The 25,395-nt window shown below is 45.2% G+C and overlaps 1 protein-coding gene across 1 annotated transcript in view; it reads right to left on the reverse strand.

The window, feature by feature from the left end:
* Positions 1 to 212: 212 nt before the first annotated feature.
* Positions 213 to 25,395, reverse strand: part of LOC126266645 (nephrin-like) — a 336,835-nt gene continuing 311,652 nt past the window's right edge. Inside the window, exons 13-15 of the mRNA XM_049971078.1 lie at positions 7,814 to 8,038; positions 3,820 to 4,061; positions 213 to 1,616 (exon numbers count right to left, since the gene is read on the reverse strand). Coding sequence (XP_049827035.1) covers positions 1,419 to 1,616; positions 3,820 to 4,061; positions 7,814 to 8,038 — 665 coding nt within the window. The 3' untranslated portion in view covers positions 213 to 1,418. The remainder of the gene's footprint in view (positions 1,617 to 3,819; positions 4,062 to 7,813; positions 8,039 to 25,395) is intronic.

The following is a 25,395-nucleotide window of genomic DNA, read 5'->3' on the forward strand; positions in this document are numbered from 1 at the left end:
TTAGAGGAACGGTGCGTCCCGCAATATGTAAGATTAATTCAAAAAACTAAACACTAGAAAGGAAAGCGGTGATCTGCTACGAATAAATACAGGGGTAATACAGCCCAGCTCGGATAAATGCCAGAAACTAGAAGGAGACGTCCAAATAAAGTGATTCACTGGTATTTGATATTGGCAAAGAACAAATAAAGTGATTCACTGATATTAGCTTTATATGAAACGCTGATTGTGCGAAAATCGAAGAAGAGGTAATTAAGAAGATGTAGTGAGTGGTGCTGCACAAGCATACTAAAAATTAATACACAAATCAAATCTAAAATGAAGTAAAAAATATTCGCGATAAAATCGGGTATTGAGAATTACTTCCGAGAAGCAGTGAAAAATTAATGCTGAGCCATTCAGGAATACTTATACTGTCAGAGGAAAGAGTTAGAGACAGAAACATCAAAGTGGCAAGTATCTGGTAGAATGTGTGAGGTTGTTGACGGAGGATACCGGTTGTGTCTGGTATGCAGAGGTGACGACATTAGCACAACAAAGAAATCGTGGACGGCATCGAATCTGACAAGCCAAATACAAAACTGAAAACAAGCTTATCAAAGAACAAAATAATTACCATTTGTCATACGAGCATGATGTGATTGTACTACACTCCAGATTTTATTAGTCGTTTTTCCCGTCATGGGGAACATTTGGCAGAAAAAAACTGTGATATCGTTCGAACGATCCTCTTATAACTACATGTGATCAAAACCAAGACCATATGGTACTGTAAGAATAGTTTTTAATAAGTCCAGAAAGATCTGCGTTTTTAACCGCTATTGAACTAGTACTCATAGGGGCAGAAGATAAGCCAAGATCAGTTCCAATACTGCCAAGTCTCCACCATGAAATAACACTCGAAAATAGTAGAATCAAAACGAGTTCGTTATGTTTAGCTGTAGATTATGCATGCGAGACACTGAAGATCTGCAGAACATTTTTACGAATAGCTTCGCATACTAATCGTACAACACTTAAGTGAGCAGTAATATACTTTCCAAAGTACTTACAACCGTACGTGCTTGGGTATTAAAGTCCGTGGCTCAACTGAGGTAATTATACCTTTCTGCGTGGAAGAACGTCTTCGGAGTTGTTGCCATTATTAAATACAGATCAATGTATCAGACATTTCCTCGTGTGTTAAGGATTTTTATATCAGCGCTGACTCCTGATTCAGCTCGTTATAGATCCACTGTGTCCAACGTACGCTGAACGACCGCGTCTATAAGGCTGAACTTCGCGAAACTGACAGCAGCAACAGTCGCGTGAGGCGAATCACCGCTGTCACTCGGGCTGACAGGCTGAGGTGGCGGCCAGGTACTAGCGCCGAGTTAGGCGGCGTGCGTTTCGGGACGGTGCGCGGCTGTGCGAGGCGATCATACGCAGCTCTCAGGGAGGCGGCTGGCCATGAGGCGCTCCTTGATGGCCCGCCCGTTGAGCTCGATGTCCGCCACGACGGGCCCTGGGGGCGGCGGCCGGTACTCCGGCGCCGGGGGCGGCGGCGACGCGCGGGGCGTTACCGAGCGGGCCTCCCACGGCAGCACGCCGCCCACGCTCAGCACCGGCCCGGACACCTGCAACACGCCCAGCACTCTGTCGCAGGGACGTCGTAGCAGATGGAGGCAGAAGATTCCCGAAAGTAAGAAGCCCCAGTTGAAGACAGCGGCAGGTCGTCCTCAGCGGACACGCTGTATGTGGCGACCGTGACAGGACATTCTGGTACTAAAGTGGCCCACTCGAAACTACTGCCGGAAACTCTCTCTCATTCTTAAAAAGTCGGAAAAATATCTTTCACCTATCTTGCCAAACAAGAGCTGCTACGAAAAACTCTGTGGTGGAAAACGTTTATGCATCGTGAATGGATTGTTTACAGACAGCAATTTTCGCACAGTAGTTTAACAGTTAAGTAGAGTCTAGGAGTTCATGGTCTACTGTTGTTATACTTATTGTCATCGTGGAAGTCGATATTTTGAAGAGCTATTGCAAAGAACTGGTTATTTTATGTAGTGTCATTTCCTGTAGCAAAGTTGTTTTCCTGTTAGTTTAGTATGATTTCGTAACCTTCTCCTGTTCATTTGACAATGAACTATTTTTGTCAGTATTGGGACTAGCGATGAAGTTTCATTTAATTGTCATACCAGCAGTTCTATGAAAAAATGGAAGTGTTTTGTTGACAGAGATATCACACATTACTGCTATTCATATTGACGTGTGAATTTTCTTAGGAAATAGGGTCACAAAGACAACTGGCGTAACAAACTTAACTAATTATTCTGTAATGAGGGTCTGTCATTGCAGAACACGCAGCAAATAACCATGATCAACTACAGATGGCCTACTGGTAGAGGTCAGATTCACTCTGTAGTGCAAATATAGGCTCCCACAGTCATTGACACAGTCAACAAAATTCTTCAAAGTATCACACTGTCAGTATGTAAAATCCTACAACATTTCGGCCACTGTTGCTTAAAGAGGCTAATGATACTGAGGAAGGGCATTTGCCACAGTGGCCGAAACACCCTGAGGAAGGCCGTTTGCAACAGTGGCCGAAGCATTGGACAATTTTACATAGTGACAACGGAATCGTATATTCGAAGAATTTTACTGACTGTCGGTCCCTAATTACAGATGCTGATTTACTGGTCATTTTCGGAGGTGACGGGAGATGAAGGCGACATAGGCCAGACGATTTTTTTTTTCTTCGTCTATTTCGCATACAGTCAGTCATCCGGAAACACGCAGGTTGTGTCAGAACTATGAGAAGGTTATTAATTACTCGTCTGCTGATGTCTGGCACGTACATAAGCCTGACATTGTGTGCAGGAGAGGCACCACAGGACATTTTAATTTCCACTATCTATACTTTTAGAAATAAATTCATGAAACTTTGTCAGCATGACCAGGGAGGATGAAGGATTCACACTCACAGCATTGGAAGTTCAAAAACAGAAGAAAAAACTTTTTTTTAAATTTGACGTTTCATCATATTTTCACTTACTATTGGCTTCATTTGTTGCTATTGGTACACTTTACTTCATGAGTAAGAGAGATTCTTTAATGAATTTTGCGCAGGATACAAACCATACTTACAGCTGTATAAAACTCTAGAATTTATTTAATTTATGAAAAAATAATGAGCTGTTACATCTTAAAATTCATGTTTAGAGAAAACTCCAATTTTATAGATTAGTAACTCAATTTTTACCACCGTTTGTAATAGACTTGGAAAATTCTACAGTTTCGTGCACATGTAATTGTGGTTTGTATGCTGTGCAAAATTCATCGAACAATCTCTCTTACTCATGGAGAAAAGTGTACCTATAGCTACAAATGCAGCCAATAGTAAGTGAAAAAATGGTGAAATTTCACATGTGAAAAAAATTATTTTATTATGTTTTTGAACTGCTATGATTGTGAATGCTTCCTGGTCATTCTGACAACGTTTCATGAATTTCTTTGTAAAAGTAAAGACAGTGTAAATTAAAATGTCCTGTGGTGCCAATCCTGTTCCAAGTCGGCCCGTTTAACGTCCTACCCCCCTTAACACCATAACAATGTGGTTGTCTCATAAGGTTCCTGACGAAACAGGATCCGCAATACATTGATTCTCAGCACACGTTTTTCCTTTGGCGACCGTGACAGGAGGTTGTTCAGCAGTGCACAGGAAATTCCAGCTTAAAATGTCTGATTCTACATTTTACTAAATACTTAAGTAGTGCCATGTTGTTTGCGTCGTTTCCCTTGATGTGACAACCCGGCAGCAGGTGCAGTACGCACCGTTACAGGTGGCGGTGAGACTGTCCTGGGCCAGAGCGCTGAGCCCAGCGGAGTGAGCATGCTGGCCGCGTCGAGCGGGCCCTGCGGCGAGACCAGAGTGAGGGAGCCCTGCGGCGTGGGCAGCTTGCTGGCCGGCGGCGACACCAGGCTGCCCGCCAGAGCCGGCGACACCACGCTGCCGTTGCCAAGCGACGGCGCGGACAGCGGCACGCGGTCGCCCGACGCTCGCAGCCCTCCGCCAGCTGCAGAGGTGGCAAGGGCTACCTTCAGACCAGTGCACTACAACCGCTCTACGAATTCAATCCATTTTGAACGCAATCGAAAGCATTATCAGAGTACTGGCTGGCAATCCACCTTAGTAAAAACAATAACTTGGTGTAGGTGACTAAAATTCTAAAACTCGTATTAAATAAATATTGAATATTTTTCTTTCATTTGTGAGATAAGCAGACCGGAGTGAGGGTTAATCATTCCCAGATGATGCCAGGCTAAAACCCTGTAAAACTGTCTCTAAAAGTGACAATGGATTTACTTCGACGACGAATAAAGTCCATGACGTATTAATTTCAGTCATTGATGATTACATCCTGACAGCTGCTAAACCAAGGTGACGTTAGCTGCTACGTTTCAGGCGCTGCTCTAAACAAGCCCAGCCATGTCCAAGGGGTCGAGATGGGGTGATAGGGAGGGACAGTAGAGGTGCGACAGGATGCCTGAGTAAAACCAGGAATGTATGAGTGCAGACCTACGACCACGGACCATTGAAAATCGCGAATGAAGCAGTTGTGGAAGGGAGGGCTGCTCACCAACAATGCTGAAACAGACATTCTGGTTCATGTATCAGTAACCGGGAAGAGTCGACTCAACTAATGGTACAAAACACGCCTTGGATATTTCACAGAACGACTTCTAACGTTACCTACGCCGTCAACACACTCCTCCAACATCTACACCTTGCAGCTTAAACACATGCCATTCTTTTATCACTGTTGTATCGAAAACTGAATAAGGTGCACCTGCATTCACTAATAGCAGCAGTTTCTGTCAGGTCTGAAATCCACTGTGATTGACAAGGAGTGTAACAATCGCCTCCAGTCCCAGTCGGTTGAGAACTTTCTATGACCACTGTTCTTGCGCCGCGGTACATGGCTACGAGTGGTGCATCATTCCAAGGAAACTAGTTGGACAGTTTCGTTGAAATGTGGCAACGTCTTTCAAGGTGTTGTCGTGCGCTCACCCAAGAAGGATATCTCATTTCTGCCATACACTCATGTACCCGCGTTGAACTTTCTTACTACGGTGTTTCCATACAACCAACTTGCACATTCACACTGTTTCACTGCCAAGTCTTACGTTTGTTGGGGCCTCGAAATTGCTTCTTTCAAAGCGACTTGTGTTCTTGTTTAAGGGGGTGAATAATATTTTGTATGATGAACTTAGCTGTCTTACAGTACACAGTTCATTGTAATGTGAAGAAATACTACAGTCATTGCTTTTAAGGATAAAATCACGTACATTCCTAAGTCGTGCAACACGGTCATGTTTTAGAATAAGTTTCCATCTTAAATCCTTTGCCAGCTAAGCTCTTAGCTTGAAAATGGCCTATGGAATAAATCAACTAAATATCATACGGTGTACCCTAGAATGCAAAGAACACTAGGCAACAATGTGTGGAATGAAAGAAAACTAAATGTTTTTCAAATAATGGCTCACATGTTTTGGCTTCTAACCATGGATAATACGAAAGCAAGGAGAAATAAGTGTGTAGGACACTGAAATGAGATTTATGAAAAGAACAAAGGGTTGCAGTGTGAGGAATCAGATAAGAAATGAAGACATTAGAGCAGATTTTGAAATTTATTGGAATATCAGAGAGAAAACTAAACAAGTATCGAATTTGAAACGAATCGGAAAATATCATGGAAGACCGTGGATGAGATGTCAGGACCTATATCGGAAAAACTGAAGGACCTACGTCCTTGAAGTGAAGAAGAAGAGGAAGAAGAAGGTTAGATGTTGTCTGCACAGCACGAATAATACAGTTATCTATAACGTGGCTGTATTTCACACCTTAGCTACCAACGCGTATTTACACTGATTAACAGTCACGTCGATAGCCAGGTGTTTAAAAATTTAAGTTGTGGCTTTAGATAGAAAGAGATTAAATTTCTTAGGCATAAAAGAGCCTAGTCCCTCGAGGGAGTCCTACACGAGAATCCTTATTGGCGAAGGCATGGTTTGGAGATTGCTGAGAGGTTCAATAACGTTCAAATGTGTGTGAAATCTTATGGGACTTAATTGCTAAGGTCATCAGTCCCTGCCCGCATCTCGTGGTCGTGCGGTAGCGTTCTCGCCTCCCACGCCCGGGTTCCCGGGTTCGATTCCCGGCGGGGTCAGGGATTTTCTCTGCCTCGTGATGGCTGGGTGTTGTGTGATGTCCTTAGGTTAGTTAGGTTTAAGTAGTTCTAAGTTCTAGGGGACTGATGACCATATATGTTAAGTCCAATAGTGCTCAGAGCCATTTGAACCATTTTATTTCATCAGTCCCTAAGCTTACACACTACTTAACCTAAATTGTCCTAAGGACAAAGACACACACACACACACACACACACACACACACACACATGCCCGAGGGAAGACTCGAACCTCCGCCAGGATCAGCCGCACAGGCCATGAGCTGAGAGGTTCGGTGTGTCAGCTAAAAGAAACTGACCTTTTGATGGGATGGGGAACTTGCATCTCAGTACAGACTTCGACACAGAACATTGCAATTATCAAATTTTGCTAATGGAATGAAAGATGTAAAGATGTCCGCCCCCCCCCCCCCTCCACCGCTCAATATGATGAACGCTATTTAGCAACGAAGTGAAGTGGAGCAGTGATTGAATCACTATCATAGCACTCCGGAGAAGCAAGGACCTTACTGATTTAGGTTGCTCGTTATAAACCGCACGGCAAACTAGTGGTCTTGCGTCATCTTATTGAACGATTAGGATACGGCCACGTCTCTTAACAAGACAGAAATGTGATTCTTGGTGTCCATGTTATCGGGTATGCGAATCATAGGTGATCGAGTTGTGTGTCCAGTGGCACCCTGATCAAGAAGCCAAGTCAGTCCCCACGTGGCAATGAGGGATGTAGCCTGCATCATTCAGACCCTCCACACCCAGATACGTTCATCGTCTAAAACGGCGACACGGTGCCACTCCAGTGTGCATGTCGCCGTCAGACACAGCCCCATCTTCACGCCTTCATCTGGTGCCGAGTCTGGGGATGCCGCGACAATGGGAAACGTGCTGACAGTCCGTGCTGCTCCAGACGGCGTCACTCTGTCCATGTCTACTACTGGCTGCATCCAATGATGCAACGATTATTTACGTCTTTACAGGGCCTAAGGTACAACACGGAAGTGCTCTCGGGTAATAGCCGTGTAGGGCCCTTGGGTATGGCACTCCTAAACTTATCGATTCCATTTTCGCGTGACGTTCACAAAATGCTGATAAACGCGAACAGCAGTATCGCGGAATAATAACCGGCAGTCTCCACAGGGCACGAATATGACGCTGTTGAATTCCGAAATGTACTGGTAAACGCGTCTTTCTCTTACACGAGGCATAACATACGCCACTGGCAGAGAATTGTTGCAACATCATCTCACGCACCAGTATCTCACATCCAGGCCTACTTCGACTCGATGAGACCACATTAAAGCTATTGTTGCTGCCAGAAGTGTCTACCTTGTGACCCACTCTGAATACCCCTAAATAACCTAAAACTCATGTATTTTTCCACTCTACTGTATACGCAGAATACATGCAATTTTAAGACAAGGCACATACAACCTCTGAAATGTCAAACGGCTGCTCATGACACAGTAGTTCAAACAGTATACTCCTAGATCGCTACTTCGTCTGAAAACTCCATAAACAATCGGCTTGTGACAGCTAGTGTAGTGAGGACTGGAGGATTGTGCAGCAGTAAGACAACTTACCGAAGCCGGCAGGGATGAGGTCTGGGTCCTTCTCCTCGGCGATGAGGGCGGCGGTGTGGTGCGGGGGCAGCGCCTTGCCGGCGGCGGCGGCGGCTGCGCGCAGATGGCGCCGCCTCCTGGATCGTCGGCTGAGCGTCGCGGCAGCCCCCAGGGCCACGGCCAGCAGCGTTAGGGACACCCCCAGCACGGCACCCATCACTGGCGCTGCCGACAGCGACTCGTCGCCTGAAAGCGGAGAGAGCTGGACTGACACTCGGTCACAAAGCACTCGCGTCATTCAGATTGCTTACAAATGTCGTCTTCCAAGAGCACTCTTTAGCTATATTCTCGCCTCTCATTTAAATACCTCGACTCTTTTATAATACCAAACATATTCATCGCTTATAGGCACCATTACTTGGAGCAAGAGTGAGAGAACGAACAAATGGTTTTTAGATTATGTTGTAATGTTGTAAAACGGTATAACCAGAAGCCTGGTTTCGGCATCTCGTGGAAATGTAAAGTGCTGGACTATCTAGCACCAGTTCGATATTCATCAAACTTGTGCAGGTGATAATGACATAGTGTATATTAAAAGATCAAACGTTTATTCCATTCGAATCTGATGTACATCACCTACGCAGACAGGAAAAAAGAGCAAGAGCTCAAGTAGAAGGTAATTTTATCGACAACTGTGTTGACAGGTAGGTCGTCATTGTATGAGAGAACAGTAACAAATTCAGACTAAAAGACAAGCTCATGTCACAGTACAAGGAGCAAACACTCACTGGGGAACGAGTAGGTTTCTGCTTCATCATGTCGCAAACGTGTTCAGTTGGAGAGATCTGGTGATTTTGCTGACCAAGGAAGTTGTTATACACCACGAAATGTACGTTCCATCGCAGCAGCGATATGTGGACGTGCACTGCCACGCTGAAGAAGCACGTCACCCTCCTGTTGCAGATATGGTAGTAGGCTGTGTAATGTCGCTGGCACTGCTTACTTTACCCTCCAGGAACGCCAAATGTGACAGTGATTTTGATGACCTTCACACCATGAAGTCTGTCATGGGACCTGTGTGTCGCAGGTCTGGAATAGCCAACCGCCATGTCTACGTTGTAAACGTGTACGTCTATAACACGCATATAGACGGAACCTAGCCTCATCACTGAGGAATAGAGCGCCATTACACTCTCTAGTCAACTCTTTCGCAACACCAGAGTAGCCATGCTTGACGGTGACTTAGTATCAGTGGTAGCCGACGAGAGACACACTTGATATCAACCCTGCAGCAAGTATATGGGTCCCAGTTGTCCCTGGAGACATTGCGGATGCTACATGTGTCCGTATTTCGACCCTGGATGCTGTTGGGTCGATCACCGCTCAATCGGACAATTCGTCGGTTTTGACATACGTCGGTATTCCGCGGGCGTTCAGAGTCTTGTTTACGGGTGTGGGAACTTTCGTCAGACCACTGTTAAAAGCAGCGCCCCACCTCCGACGATCTGTGCCCGACATGTGTAGTAGGCGTCTAATGCATCGGAACGTTCATCTAGCTTCCACGCAGGTCCACAATGCGACCGCCCCTTTCATATGGCTGTTTAATAGGAGTACGTACTCGTCAGTGGGTCGTTGTGGTACTCTAGAATGAATGTTGCAAACACTGTTCACCTGTAACCTCAGCACAGTGACTGCCTGCACATTCGAAAGAGGGGTTGCACTGACACATCTCCTGGGCGCTATCAGATTACCGGTGCTGTGACCGTGACACATAAATCACTAACATTACAACCCCTCAGTATGCATGTACTGTAACCTGAACAGTCCTTGAAGATGTATCTTTTTCCGGCAGTGTACACCAACATGGGATGTGACCAGCGTGTGTGCAAAAATACTCTTATCTTCGTCGTGGTATGGGAGAAAACAGATCTCAAATGTCACCTAGAAGAATACTTTGGCACGTACAAAACTCTTTGTCGTTTCATGAGTACTACTGCCTGGAAAGAGTGTGGCTACCCATCACATCCCATACATTCACTGTGGGTTGCAGATACGGCGACTGGGCAGGCTAGCCACGGATTCGTACATTCATCAGGCCGTTTTTGGTGCGAAGTGTAGTGATGTATCTTGTGATACGACTCCGGCGAACGCCATTTGGTAATTTGGTCACGAAATGTGTGTCAAAAACTTTATCCGTCTTGCCTCAATCTGGCAAGCATTCACACTCTCATATAAAATTAACATATCAGTCCTTTTGCCACATGTACGCAACGGTTCCAGGAGTTAGACGGCTTTTGATACTTTCAGGACGTCTACACCCATTGGCGACGATCTGATTGCTACAAACAGATTCGAGACTCATCGCTGAGCACCAGACATTAAGACTCAGTATCCTGGTTGGCCCTGGCTCCATCCTGCGCTAACTTCTGTTGCTTGTGGTGTTGTGTCAGGCCAAAAGTCGCGTGGAAACTCGAGACCTAATCCTAACTTTCAGTAATTTGTTTCCGGCAGTTCGTGGTGACCTCTGCCTATAACCTCTGCCAGAACTTCAGCTGTTGTCAACCGTCCATTCGTCACAGGTAATCGAACAATCCTACGGTACTCTCGTGGTGCAGTGCGTCAAGAAGAATAGTACGACGCTGTTGTGCTTAATCCACCTCATCGCCGGCCAGAGCGGCAAGCGGTTGTAGGTGGTACAGTCTGGAACCGCGCGACCGCTACGGTCGCAGGTTCGAATCCTGCCTCGGGCATGGATGTGTGTGATGTCCTTAGGTTAGTTGGGTTTAAGTAGTTCTAAGTTATAAGGGACTGATGACCCCAAAAGGTAAGTCCCATAGTGCTCAGAACCATTTTCCACCTCATCACTAATCCCTTTGCAGTTGTCGCATTACAGCGAACCGTCTGTGAGATTTATCAGCATGATAATCCCATTTCCCTCATGGCAATGATTCGACCGTTTTCGAAGTTTGAAGGAATCGCTGCACGTGCTCATCATCTAAACATGTGCTGCGATCTGTATCTGAAAAGTTCCAGTAAAGTTAGACGCAATCAATAAGCAACATGTACTAGCTTTTCTGTGTACTGGAAATAATGAAAACAAGGTGCATTTGAATCAATTCATGCGACAGGGATGGGAAATACTAGAGTAGGAGGTCGTAAGCGTTCGATCAAGGTGTCAGTGGTGTAACAGTTACCATTTTAATCAATGTACTTGATCGGGCAGGATGGTGGCCGCGGAGTACTCGCCGCATGTTTGGATTTGAGACTTTCCCAGCGTTTAACGAGATGGGTGCTAGAATCTTTGAGTATTATTTTGGTATAAATTTCACTTTTTGATATTAACTTCGGCATTAATCTGCAGGCAACGGTAATCTCAACGTCACTATGCCGTATGCGATACACATGAAATACAGAGAATTTAGATATTGCTATAATATTTGCTAACAGGAACTTTAAGGAAAGAGTATCTACTGGATAAGGCCTTTCAGAGTTTACTCCAACAGGAACTGGTAAAGTCTACTATTTTTGAGAAAACCATTTCTCCTTAAGCAAGCACAGTTAGTCCCAACCACAACCCATTTAGAAAAAAATGATTCAAATAGCTCTGAGCAGTATGGGACTTAACTTCTGAGGTCATCAGTCCCCTAGAACGTAGAACTAGTTAAACCTAACTAACCTAAGGACATCACACACATCCATGCCCGAGGCAGGATTCGAGCCTGCGACCATAGCGGTCGCGGGATTCCAGACTGTAGGGCCTAGAACCGATCGGTCACTCCGGCAGGCACAACCCATTTAGAAGACTGCCCCATCGTCTCACGACTGTCCAAAGCTTCCTTCCCCCGGACGCCAGAAAGCAAGACCGAGCGAGGTGGCGCGTCCTCCTCGCATTCGGGAGGACGACGGTTCAATCCCGTCTCCGGCCATCCTGATTCAGGTTTTCCGTGATTTCCCTAAATCGTTTCAGGCAAATGCCGGGATGGTTCCTTTAAAAGGGCACGGCCGATTTCATTCCCAATCCTTCCCTAACCCGAGCTTGTGCTCCGTCTCTAATGACCTCGCTGTCGACGGGACGTTAAACACTAACCACCACCACCACCACCACCACCACCACCACCACCAGAAAGCAGCTCAGGTGTACACAATAGACAATGAGGCAGCACCGACGCGCCCAGTGGATAATGTGGTACAGATGGACCGATCTTAAAGCAGACAACAACGTAAGAAGAGTTTAGTGCTGTATGGAAATGTAACGCTTATGTAATTAAAATTATGTCTAAAGTGTAAATAAAGTAAAAATAGGACGGAACAGCGTATAGACCTTTTTGCACTGAAACACAAAAAAACGACTCACCACGACGGAATTATCCGAATGAGACGGAAAATGATAGATGTCATGTACATATACAAAAAACAAATGATGGCACATTCAGAAAAATTGAATGAGTAGTTCAAGGTCTTCACAAACCAGGTCAGAAACGCGTTGGTCCACCTCTGGCCCTTATGCAAACAGTAACTCGGCTTCGGACTCGTGAATAAAGTTGTTAGATGTCCCTCTGAGGGATATCGTATCAAATTCTGTCCAATTGGTGCGTTACATTGTCAGATTATCGAGCTGGTTGGAGTGCCCTGCCCATAATACTACAAAACTCCTCAATTAGGGGGAGGTCCGGCGAACATTCCGGCCAAGTTAGGCTTTGGCAACGACGAAGACAAGCAGTATAAACACTCACCGTGTGCCTGCGGTTATTATTTTGCTGAAATTGGAGCCCAGGATGGCTTCCGGTGAAGGGAAACAAAAAGGGGCGAAGAATATAGTCGATGTACCGGTGTGACGTAATGGTGCCACGGATGACAACCAAAGGGTTCCTGCTGTGAAATGTAATGGCACCCCAGACCATCATTCCTCGATTTAGGGCTATATGGCGGGCGACAATCAGGTTGGTATTCTACTGTTGTCCAGGGCGACCCCAGACACGTCATCGCTGGTCATCGGGGCTCTGTTCTAACAGAATGTATCACTGAAGACAATTATACTCATGTCAATGAGATATCAGGCCGAAGACGTATCTGCACACGCCGTGGATAGCCGTGGGATACGAACCTGACTGTTGCCCGCCAGATGGCCCGACAACTTTGAAAGATGGTCTGGGGTGCCATTTATCTTCATAGCAGAGCCCTTTTGGTTGTCGTCCGCGGCTCTATTACAGCACAAGGTTGCTGGATCTTTTACTAACTGGTAACGGTTGGGGCATTATGTGCAGAGCCCTCCAACCAGCTGGCGTTTTGACCATCTAACGCGTCAGTTGGACGGAATTTGTCACGATATATCTTCAGAAGGACATCCAACAAACACTATCAGTCACTGTCACGCAAAATAACTGCCTGCACAAGGGCCAGACTGGGTCAACGGATTACTGACTTGCTCAGTTCATGAAGCACTTTCTGTTGGATAAATCACCCAAATTTCTTTACATGTACAATACATGTATGGATTTCCGTCGCATTCTTATAATTCCATCGCGTTGCGGTTTATTTTTCTTTTTTTTTTTTTTGCGGTAGTCATTCTTCTTCCGTGAAAAGCCGTTAGGTTATTGCTCTGCACGGCATAGTCCCCAGTAGATGTAGAAATTTCAAGAGCCTTTCCGCAGTCATTGTGAACGAGCGAAGTGGTGCAGTGGTTTGCACTGGACTCGTATTCCGGAGGCCCACTGTTAAAATCCCCTCTCGGCCATGTAGATTTCGATTTCCCCTAAATCGCTTGAGGAAAAAGCCGGAATGATTCCTTTAAAGGAAAGTTTTCTTCCCCCATCCCTGCTGAAGCAGACCTGGTGTTCCGCCGGTAATGACATTGTTATTAATTAGACTTTAAACCCTAATCATCTGTTCAGAAGCCGGCCGGTGTGGCCGAGCGGTTCAGCCCGGATCCGCTCGACCGCTACGGTGGCAGGTTCGAATGCTGCCTCGGGGATGGGTGTGTGTGATGACCTTAGGTTGTTAGGTATAAGTAGTTCTAAGTTCTAGGGGACTTATGACCTCAGATGTGAAGTCCGAAAGTGCTCAGACCCATTTGAACCACCTGTTCAGTAAATGTGTCCAGTCTCAGATACAAAACTCGAATTACGATACTTTTAGGACTCGCCTGATAATAACAGGTGCCACGGACTAGGACTAATGCTTTATAGTACAGAATCGCTCATCCGAAAACCACCTTAAGCAGTTTCTCGTGAGGACATCGTATTAGATTTCTTGGTGATGAACAGATCCACTCTTTTAGATTCGGTACGGAGGTGGAAATCGGCACTCAGAATGCTGTTGTAGCATAAATGACGGCAAGTATTAAAACGAATGTCGGCAAGGGAAAGAAAATATTTGTTCTCAGCAACATGAGATGGGTTGTAATTTCCTAACGAATCACTGTAGGGCATTCATCTCCGGGAATAAATATATGAATTATCATAGGATAAACTTCCCATACATGACTAACAAGGATGTGGGGGATAAGAAAGACATGACGTGGCTGTAGGAGTTTTAGACTACGGCCACTAAATCAAAATGAGCTTGCGAGTGGCCTTCAGTGTACTCGAATGTTCCCGGATAATGCTGTTGTACACTGGGTAACGGTAAATCCAGAAAATTGATTGCTAATGAGGAAAATCTACAAGCCTAGTGATGTATCTTGCAGTTGACCGTCAACACAAATCAACTGACGTACTGCACGGGTATATGACACACTTAAAGATCAGTATTTTGGAACAGCAACAATCGTTAAATATCTTTCAGAATTGTTGCAGAGCGTTTTAAAGAGGTACGGCTACATTTGTAAACGGAAATGTGAATACCAGCCTGAAATCATTTAATTCCCTCGCAGCAGAAGTAGCTTACAAAACCATCGTCCTCTTTTTGTGTTTCTCGTAAGCTGGAACTTTTAACATGTAAACAATGGAGGTGAATGTGATCCAAAGAACAGTAGCAAGTTTTGTCATGGACTAGCATCGTTAACAGCAGAGTGCCATGGAAATACTCATCCAGCGGCATCGTGTGAAACGCAGAGGGTACACTGGTATGTTGCTTAGAACAATATTCTCCTGCCACTCACATCTCGTGGGTAGGTCATGGCCACAAGGTCAGAAAATTCGAGATCATGTGGAAGTTAACCGAAAATCATTGTTCCCGCGAACTGTTTGAAAACGGAATAGGGAATAGTGCCAAAAGACGCTGACGTTTGACATCATTTCTGCCACAGATAGTAAAGTTGTTTGCAGATTACAGTGTGGATGGAGCAGTGGGAGAACTGTACTATGGCCAAGTCAGATTGTCTCTTACTTTACCGATGTGGATATCATGCGAGATGTACACTGGAGGGTGGTTATTTGGCTAAACCTATAATAAATAATATAATCTTAAAATCTCAAGACTGAGCGAGGTGGCGGATTGGTTATCTCGCATTCGGGAGGACGACTGTTCAAACCCGCGTCCAGCCATCCTGTTTTCCGTGATTTCCCTAAATCGCTTCAGGTATATGCCGGGACGGTTCCTTTGAAAGGGCACGACCGGTTTCCTTCCCAATCCTTCCCTAATCCGAGCTCGTGCTCTGTCTCTAATGACCTCGTTGTCGACGGGACGTTAAACACTAACCTCCTCCTCCGCCTCCTCCAAATCTCAACTAATACGGGGCGGTGACCTCACTAAACAACTCGTGGCTAATTCCTGTTTGAATATTTCCCAGCTCTTTCGCGTCAGACTTAATAAGAGTCTAACAGTGGCAAGAATACTCAGGAACAGGTGTCACGGGCGTCTTCCATTGTAGGTGTATTACATTTTCCTAAATTCTTCCGATAAACGTCACTCTCTCACCTGCTTCCCCTCAGTTGTGTTCACATTGATATCCAATCTTAAATAACTCCGAACAGATATTGTAACAACCTAGGTTGTTTCAGCTGATGGCTCAGACTGATCGCCGAGCAAGTAGGCAAAGAAAACTGTGTATTTTGTTGTATTTACAGCGCACCATGTTTCTTCACGTTCGCTGACACTCTAAGATCATCCGTAAGTATGGTATACCTAAGAGATTTTTGAAAACGTTTTATCTTGATTCAGCTATTTATTGCTATTTGCAAATAAAAATTATTCTTCGGTGAGCCATATATAATGAGAAAATTGATACTGACATAAGCAGTCTGTTCAGTTGTGTATAGGCGGTTGAGTTTTAATTAGCCGTTACCTGCTACGAATGGCGCAGGTACACCACACCGACCGAATTTATTTGCGTGAGCACTGACGAGAGATGTAAGCAAAAACATCAAATTCTCTTTATGGTCGTGGGTGGGATTTGATTTAATTTATTGCGATTTACGTTAACGAGAAATGATAGCAGCGAACTGTAAAGAAAGATTAATTGGGATTGTGTGTGGCATTTTTATTACGTTTCTCATATTGAAATTAAATAACAAATCACATTTTTTTAATAAATCGCTTGCAGACACTTCAGCTATTTAGCTGCAGACTAAAGGGTTTGAAATTGTTAGGTTTTTCTGTTCTCCGATACGTCATAACTATTTGAGCGCAAACGAATCCCCTCGATATCTTAAGCACGCAATATAGATTTATGTACAAAATGATAATCAGGTAATTAATTACTGTAGTGAAAATAGACTAACCTTGTGATGTTTTTAATTTTTTATAAAGATATCAGTTTTTACTATGCTACGCTAAACAGCACTGAAAATTATTTTGAAAGGCGAGAAAACAAACCACCAGCAATCACAGAATAAGTGTAGCTGTAATTTTCCAGTGAGTTGTAAGAGATGAGACATGGTCGCACTTTACACATACCGATCTACTACAGTATTCTGAAGTAATGGAAATCGGTTTTCTAGTTTGGGCAGTTCATTATCAAATAAATATGCTGAAGTGTATAAGTACGTATACTTATAAGTTTTTTTAATGGGGCTACGTTTATGTGGGAAAGATCTAAATATGTAAACGCACAGATGCATGTTGTCTGGATCTCAGTTTCCTAATGTGAATTGGTAATGTCCTTCGACTAAAAATGTACTGTTTGTTTGTAATAAGAGCGATCTCATTACCTCTTCTGTTTTTGTTTTCTGTTTATGAGTGAAAATGTTATACAAATTTGTTTAAATAACGACCTGCAATTTGCTTTTAATTAGATCATTTTGTATATACCTTTGTCATAATTTATATCGCGCGACTTCAGTGTCGTATTAAAATAGGAAATGGTACAAGCCTGAATTGTAACGAAAGGAAGTGTAAGACAGACAACTGACTATATCCAAGAAACTATATACTCATATGAAGGAAATAAAAGCCGCTGACACCATTAATTGCTTTAGTTTATCTTCTACACAAATATGGAACTGCCTGATTTCCACTGTCTATGGTCATAGGTTTTACCGTTCGCAAGGCCAGTGAGCATACAAAGAAGTGAAGGTAACGTTGTTTTATGTGCGTTGCCGGCAACGACATAACAGCGCAAATTGATTTCTTTATGCATTCTTGCCATGTTGCTCAGGCGGCCAAACAGCAGCTGTACTGACGAGAAAGCAACTTCAGACTTCGCAGAAACAGCAACGACAGTACTTAATGCAAAATATGCAGAAACAGTACGCCCGATCACAAGGTTAAAGTCACCAGACAAGCACCTATTCCAGAGTTTTACCATGTCGGAACTGACATGCTCACAAGGTAATATGACGACTGTCTGCAGTGCACTTTGTTTCTGACGTTCGTAAGCATTGTGATTAATACAGAAGATCGTCCTGTGAATACTGTACTGCCCACGCTGTTGAACGCTCTTCAGCAGAAGCTACATTGAAGCGCCGAAGAATCTGGTATAGACATGTGTATTCACATACAGAGATACGTAAACAGGTAGAATAATGCGCTGCGGTCGGCAACGTCTATACAGGAAAAGTGCCTAGCGCAGCGGTTAGATCGGTCACTGCAGCTACAATGGCATGTTATCAAGATTTAAGTGAGTGTGAACTTGGTTTTATAGCTGGCGCACAAGCGATGAGATACAGCATCACCGAGGTAGCGATGAAGTGGGGATTTCCCCGTACGACCATTTCAAGCGTGTACCGTGAATATCAGGAATCCTATAAAACATCAAGTCTCCGACATCGCTGCGCCCGGGAAAAAAATTCTGCAAGACCAGGACCAGTGACGATGGAAGAGAATCGTTCAACGTAACAGAAGTGCAACCCTTCCGCAAGTTGCCGCAGATTTCAGTGCTGGGCCATCAACAAGTGTCAGAGTGCGAAGCATTCAACGGAACGTCATATATATGAGTTTTCGGAGCCAGAGGCCCTCCCGTGTGCCCTTGATGACTGCACGACACAAAGCTTTACGCAATGCCTTGGCCTGTCAACACCGACATTGGGAAACATTTTGTAAGGTCGGACGAGTCTCCTTTAAAATAGTATCGAGCGGATGGAAGTGTACGATTTATGGGCAGCCCTGCAGGATTTATGGTGTCAGTTCACTCCGACACTACTTCAGACGTCTGTCGAGTCCATGCCACAACGTGTTGCGGCACTTCTACGTGCTCAAATGTTTCAAATGGCTCTGAGCACTATGGGACTTAACATCTGTGCTCATCAGTCACCTAGAACTTAGAACTACTTAAACCTAACTAACCTAAGGACATCACACACATCCATGCCCGAGGCAGGATTCGAACCTGCGACCGTAGCGGTCTCGCGGTTCCAGACTGCAGCGCGTAGAACCGCTTGGCCACTCCGGCCGGCTTGGGACATTGTACCTATGATACAAAATGCAAGTCTAGTTCCAGCAAACGCATTCGAACAAACTTCCAACATAATGGAGACGTAAGTAAAACAACATCAATGCAACCAACGAGCGGCAGTTCTCTGCAAGTGAAATCTTCTGTGCAGAACCTGAAGGTGGGGTGAACGGCGTGGAGGAGCGTTTGTCGTGTTTAAGGGAGACTTTATATCATGCCGCACTGCTTTTCGAAACGCGGTAACCTAGATTTCCAAATGAACGCTCCCTGCTCATTTGCGGTAAACGGAGTCACTGGGTATCCGTTTGTTTTGCAAAATCTACGACCAAATGAAATTGAACGTAGTGGATGAAGTGACCGCTGTTATTCTCCTCGAAGCCTGACTAAGTCACATCATTCATTTCATTCAAAAAGAGAGCCGGGTATTGCAGATTCATGCTAGAGCAACGGTCTTCTTTATAAACTCCATGTGCCAGAATTTTAGTTGTATGACCCTACAACCAGACGGCATTACCCTCACATTTTGTGCATAACAGAAGATCCCAGTTCGGGGACGGTTAAGGTCGACCTCGAAGACAAGTCGGTTAAGAAATGCTTGTAGCTGCATGTTCCATACAAAGAAGGAAAGGCAAATATTTTGGCATGGATGCGTCCAATGCATCAAGTTTGTGTTCATTAGATTACTTACAGGACTGGTTGAGTTCTGAATGAAACTATTTTGAGGTGGCTTGGACTGAACTGAAGATCTGAGTGCTCCTATTTTACAGGAACCAAATGCAAAACCTAAATACTTCACATCAAGGTCCAGCTTTTCCACCCTAAGGCACGCTGTGAAGGGAGAATTGGATCGACTGGACAGCGAACATATTGTTATCACAGATTTGATGCAGCCATTGGATCATTCCCTCTGTCATCATGTGTCCCGCTGTAAAGATTGTAAGCCTGCGATCAAAAGACCAAATGAGGCAAAGTCAGTTTGACGCTTGAGGAGCTGTTGGATACATTTTAATGCTCCTATTCTTAAAGGGCTAGACATTGGCTATCGTTTCCATTGTATGGGGTAAGGTCCACTTAATTATGATTTATGAACCGCTACCTGCAATTTTAATCCTAGACGTGACATGCGCAACTTTCAGTCCAGATGCGAGTACTCCTTGGGGTATAACAGTTAACGGGCAAACATTAAGGCCGCATAACGAAGAACGCAAAAGCAGAAGGCTAATCCAGTCTGATATTGGAAGCCGCCGCTGCTTGCGCTATGTAGGAAGAAGTTTGTTTGACTCTGGACATAGTCCCGTCCTGCGTGTGGCAAGGTACGGGATTTCCCAGTGGACACGCCCAGCAGTGCTCGACAAATCAGCCACGGCCGAATCTCTGGGAACGATCGCAGGTTCATGCTTTGTGGCACGGCAGCCTTTAAGACGCAGGTCTTTGATCGACCCGTTAGACAGTATTTTCACAGGTGACGTCGTCTAACGGTACAGTCGGACGAGATACTACTGCAACCATTAGCAAAGGATGCATGGTGGTAATACCAACGCTAGATGACAGGGTTCTCTGTTTTTTACATGGAAGTCACTACCTATGGGGGCTACTGTAATTTTTAATTATTCTTAGATGTGAAGATATTTTGTAAAATAAACTGAAAACAGTATCAGCTGAGATCCAGACTAATAATCCTGAACCATTATTTCCCCAAGATTTTGCCTGAAACGCTATTCTGCTGTCAGCTACCGTCGTTAATGCCAGTTGTCTTCGGCTCGATGTGCTGCACTCGGGATTTTGGAAGCCCAAAAACGTAGACGCCGCGAAACATCAGCAAGAGCCGTGAGGATGGGGTGATAAGTGCAAGAGAGGTTCTCTCAAACCGAACCTGATCACCACTGACGACCTAGTCTTAGACAACCAAAGGTTCCACGACAGTATGTCAGCAAGTTAATAATATTAATACCGTAATACTGTCCTCTGCCCGAATGTCGGTTTCGCACGCTTTCCCTTACTAGACTTGCCTTCCTATGGACTGACTAATCAACCAATTACAGGGCCCTTGAAGTTTAAAATGGACTAAAAAACCAGTAGAACTTCGCATTTTTTACATATAGTAATCACTGCTAACGATGAAAGAAAGGATAGTGACAGAAAAACTCCTAGATACCTAGGGTTTGTAGCTAGACATTTATCTAAGAGACCAGTGTCCCTGAGTGCAATCAGACATTGAAGTGGAATGATCATATAAAATTAATTGTTGGTAAGGCGGGTACAAGGTTGTGAGATTCATTGGGAGAGTCCTTAGAAAATGTAGTCCGTCAACAAAGGAGGTGGCTTACAAAGCTCTCGTTCGACCTATACTTGAGTATTGCCCATCAGTGTAGGGTCCGTACCAGATCGGGTTGACGGAAGAGATAGAGAAGATCCAAAGAAGAGCTGCGCGTTTCTTCACAGGGTTATTTGGTAACCGTGATAGCGTTACGGAGATGTTTAACAAACTCAAGTGGCAGACTCTGCAAGAGAGGCGCTCTGCATCGCGGTGTAGCTTACTGTCCAGGTTTCGAGAGGGTGCGTTTCTGGATGAGGTATCGAATATATTGCTTCCCCCTACTTATACCTCCTGAGGAGATTACGAATGTAAAATTAGAGAGATTCGAGCGCGCACGGAGGCTTTCAGACAGTCGTTCTTCCCGCGAACCATACGAGACTGGAACAGGAAAGAGAGGTAATGACAGTGGCACGTAAAGTGCCCTCCGCCACACACCGTTGGGTGGCTTGCGGAGTATAAATGTAGGTGTAGATGTAGATGTGAACCCGGCCTCTCTCCCTCCCACCCCTCCGCTCACTGTTGTCCCTCCCCCCTGGCCCTCATAATTACAAACTTTAGAACCTAACTAAATGGTGGAATGATTTTTCTTGCAAACATGTATGATGTTTAGTTTGTGTGTGTGAGAGAGATAGAGAGTGTTTTTATGTGTGCAGGGGAGGGGGTGTGGGTGTTAGAATAAATGACAAAGCAATTCGTGGTGCATCGCAAGTGTTACCTACAATTTCTTCTCAGATAAGGTAGCTCATTATCCACGGTGACGGTAGGCACTAGCTTCAAAACGTACTTCCCCTCCATTCCTCCTCTTCATTGCGGCACTTGCTTGACCTGCACACTGTGCAGCCCCATTTAAAATCAGACAAAGTTCAGATGGGTGCGCTATACCTAAGTTTGTGAATCACATGATTGCTGGACTTGTTACTTCTGAACTGGCATAAATAGGACGACTTCAGGCTGTTAATGCTTCGTGGCTAACCATCTAGTGGTAATAATAAGAATAATACCATTAATAATAATATTGTGTCCAGCTTTATGTAGTTGCTGCTGTGTCGTGCTGTCAATTAAATCATTTATCTGTATCGAAGCGAGTGATGAAGCAATTTCTGGACGACTGCAGGTACAATCTACAACTTGGAAAGGACATTTTCTTGAGATGTTTCGTATTTGTTATATATATATGTCTCAATTTTATCATCAGCAAAGCATGGGAAAAGCACAATATATGTGTGTAGTGAGTGGACTACGTGAGGAACCTGTAACCACCGGGTTAAAGCTACTAATTGAGAAAGTCATTATTGATAAGTTATATAATCAGTTTTAGAGACTTACAAAACTGTCATAATAGTAATGGTCTGTTGGAAGTAGTTAAGTTTCGTAACTTAAACAGAACCGAATTGTTTCGTTTTCACCCCTCAGGATATTACATTTTACCCCTCAAGGGGTAATTATGCCCAGGTTGGGAACCACTGCACTAAGCACACAAACTACGCTCCTGGAAATGGAAAAAAGAACACATTGACAGCGGTGTGTCAGACCCACCATACTTGCTCCGGACACTGCGAGAGGGCTGTACAAGCAATGATCACACGCACGGCACAGCGGACACACCAGGAACCGCGGTGTTGGCCGTCGAATGGCGCTAGCTGCGCAGCATTTGTGCACCGCCGCCGTCAGTGTCAGCCAGTTTGCCGTGGCATACGGAGCTCCATCGCAGTCTTTAACACTGGTAGCATGTCGCGACAGCGTGGACGTGCAGTTGACGGACTTTGAGCGAGGGCGTATAGTGGGCATGCGGGAGGCCGGGTGGACGTACCGCCGAATTGCTCAACACGTGGGGCGTGAGGTCTCCACAGTACATCGATGTTGTCGCCAGTGGTCGGCGGAAGGTGTACGTGCCCGTCGACCTGGGACCGGACAGCAGCGACGCACGGATGCACGCCAAGACCGTAGGATCCTACAGAGTGCCGTAGGGGACCGCACCGCCACTTCCCAGCAAATTAGGGACACTGTTGCTCCTGGGGTATCGGCGAGGACCATTCGCAACCGTCTCCATGAAGCTGGGCTACGGTCCCGCACACCGTTAGGCCGTCTTCCGCTCACGCCCCAACATCGTGCAGCCCGCCTCCAGTGCTGTCGCGACAGGCATGAATGGAGGGACGAATGGAGACATGTCGTATTCAGCGATGAGAGTCGCTTCTGCCTTGGTGCCAATGATGGTCGTATGCGTGTTTGGCGCCGAGCAGGTGAGCGCCACAATCAGGACTGCATACGACCGAGGCACACAGGGCCAACACCCGGCATCATGGTGTGGGGAGCGATCTCCTACATTGGCCGTACACCTCTGGTGATCGTCGAGGGGACACTGAATAGTGCACGGTACATCCAAACCGTCATCGAACCCATCGTTCTACCATTCCTAGACCGGCAAGGGAACTTGCTGTTCCAACAGGATAATGCACGTCCGCATGTATCCCGTGCCACCCAACGTGCTCTAGAAGGTGTAAGTCAACTACCCTGGCCAGCAAGATCTCCGGATCTGTCCCCCATTGAGCATGTTTGGGACTGGATGAAGCGTCGTCTCACGCGGTCTGCACGTCCAGCACGAACGCTGGTCCAACTGAGGCGCCAGGTGGAAATGGGATGGCAAGCCGTTCCACAGGACTACATCCAGCATCTCTACGATCGTCTCCATGGGAGAATAGCAGCCTGCATTGCTGCGAAAGGTGGATATACACTGCACTAGTGCCGACATTGTGCATGCTCTGTTGCCTGTGTCTATGTGCCTGTGGTTCTGTCAGTGTGATCATGTGATGTATCTGACCCCAGGAATGTGTCAATAAAGTTTCCCCTTCCTGGGACAATGAATTCACGGTGTTCTTTTTGCCATTTCCAGGAGTGTATATATTGATAAAAAAAATTTGTGTGATCCTTCAGTCAAGATAGTTGTCTGGGGCTTTAAACTGTATTTACTAGTAATATATGTCTGGGACATTCCACTCACCTGTACTTACGATGATTATGTTCAAACTGCATTTATCAGTTAAGGAGTTTCATAAATAAATCCTGAGATATCCAACTTAATAATCACGTGAACGTGAAAAATATTTAACGTAGCTGTCTTGGAAACCATCAACAGATACATGTTTACAATATACTTTAATATTTTTCAGAGAAAGCTTACTGAAAAAACCATCGAGTAAACTGAGGAACATACATGGAGTATGCACAGAAGATCGATTGTGAAAATCGACTTTAGAAGTACATGAATAAAGAGGGCATTAGGAACAGTTGTGCTGTACGTACTCCCATCCAACAGTATCTCGCCGTGGTAACAGATGGCGTCATCGATGGATTCTGTTAGACAGGCATATGAACCTAACGTCGTACCTGATGCCTGTTTCTTCATGAATCATCTTCTTCGGAAATTGACTTGCATGATGAATCTTCTAAGTAAACGCAATTTGGTTTACTCGATGTACGCGCTCATTGATTTACACTGCCGCTTGGAAGTCTGAGGAAGAAACTACTCGGTTGAAACAGAAAGAAAGAAAAGAAAGAAAAATACTTCAACATCCAGGAGAGGTGGTCGGATGTCAGTGGAACTTCGTACACGTACACACCAACTACGGATACGTAAATGAGTAGAGTTGCAGTTCTCCTTCTCAGGCAGAATGGCCACCACAGTACGTATGTGTTGTTTGTGTTTAGTGTTGTTATCAAGCCTGATGTGATATATAAGGGACCTAAACAGCGTCAGATATTGAGTGATCACTGCAAGGACACGGAGATGCTGCAGACTACCGAGAGACAACGTTATCAACGCCTGACAGAGTTTGATAGGGGCCTCACTGTTGGTCTGTATTTGGCCGCCTGATCCCATCGTTCGATATCTAGGGTCGTGGGGCGCTCAGAAGTGCCACTGGTCCGTAACGGACTGCATGGGAGTATGAGTGCAGGCATACTGTTCCTCATGGTTGTACTCGACTACGCCTGGCCGCCAAAAATTAGTAACGCAGTTCTGTGCACCAAGCACAGTCTAACTTCTTACCATGTGCATCTGCGATTCGAGGACAAATAATGGAAAACTAATAGAAAAATAATGGCATTAGTGTGTACCGTCACCGAGGAGCATGTAATCCTGATGAACGGCGTCGCATCGTGTTCAGGGTATGAATCGCGGTTCTGCACTAACCAAGACAACCATCGCCGGCGTGTACGGTGCGGCATGGGCGGAGGTCCCAATCTCCCTGTGTTTTGGAGAGGCACAGCGGTGTTACTCTTGGCGCCATGGCGCAAGCCACCTGATACGACTTCAGGTCACGACTGATAGTTATTCAGGGAGCTCTGACGACACAGTTATATGTTACTGTCATCATGCATCCTCATGTGTTACCTCTCATGCGACAGTATCGTGGTGCAATTTTTCCACAGCACAATGCTGGCCTACGCATGGCACGTTTGTCTATGAGCCGTATTGAGGCAATCCTGTGGCTAGAAAGATCCCCAGGTTGGTCTGATAGA

Source organism: Schistocerca gregaria, chromosome 1 (genome assembly GCF_023897955.1).
Source record: "Schistocerca gregaria isolate iqSchGreg1 chromosome 1, iqSchGreg1.2, whole genome shotgun sequence".
NCBI lineage: Eukaryota > Metazoa > Arthropoda > Insecta > Orthoptera > Acrididae > Schistocerca > Schistocerca gregaria.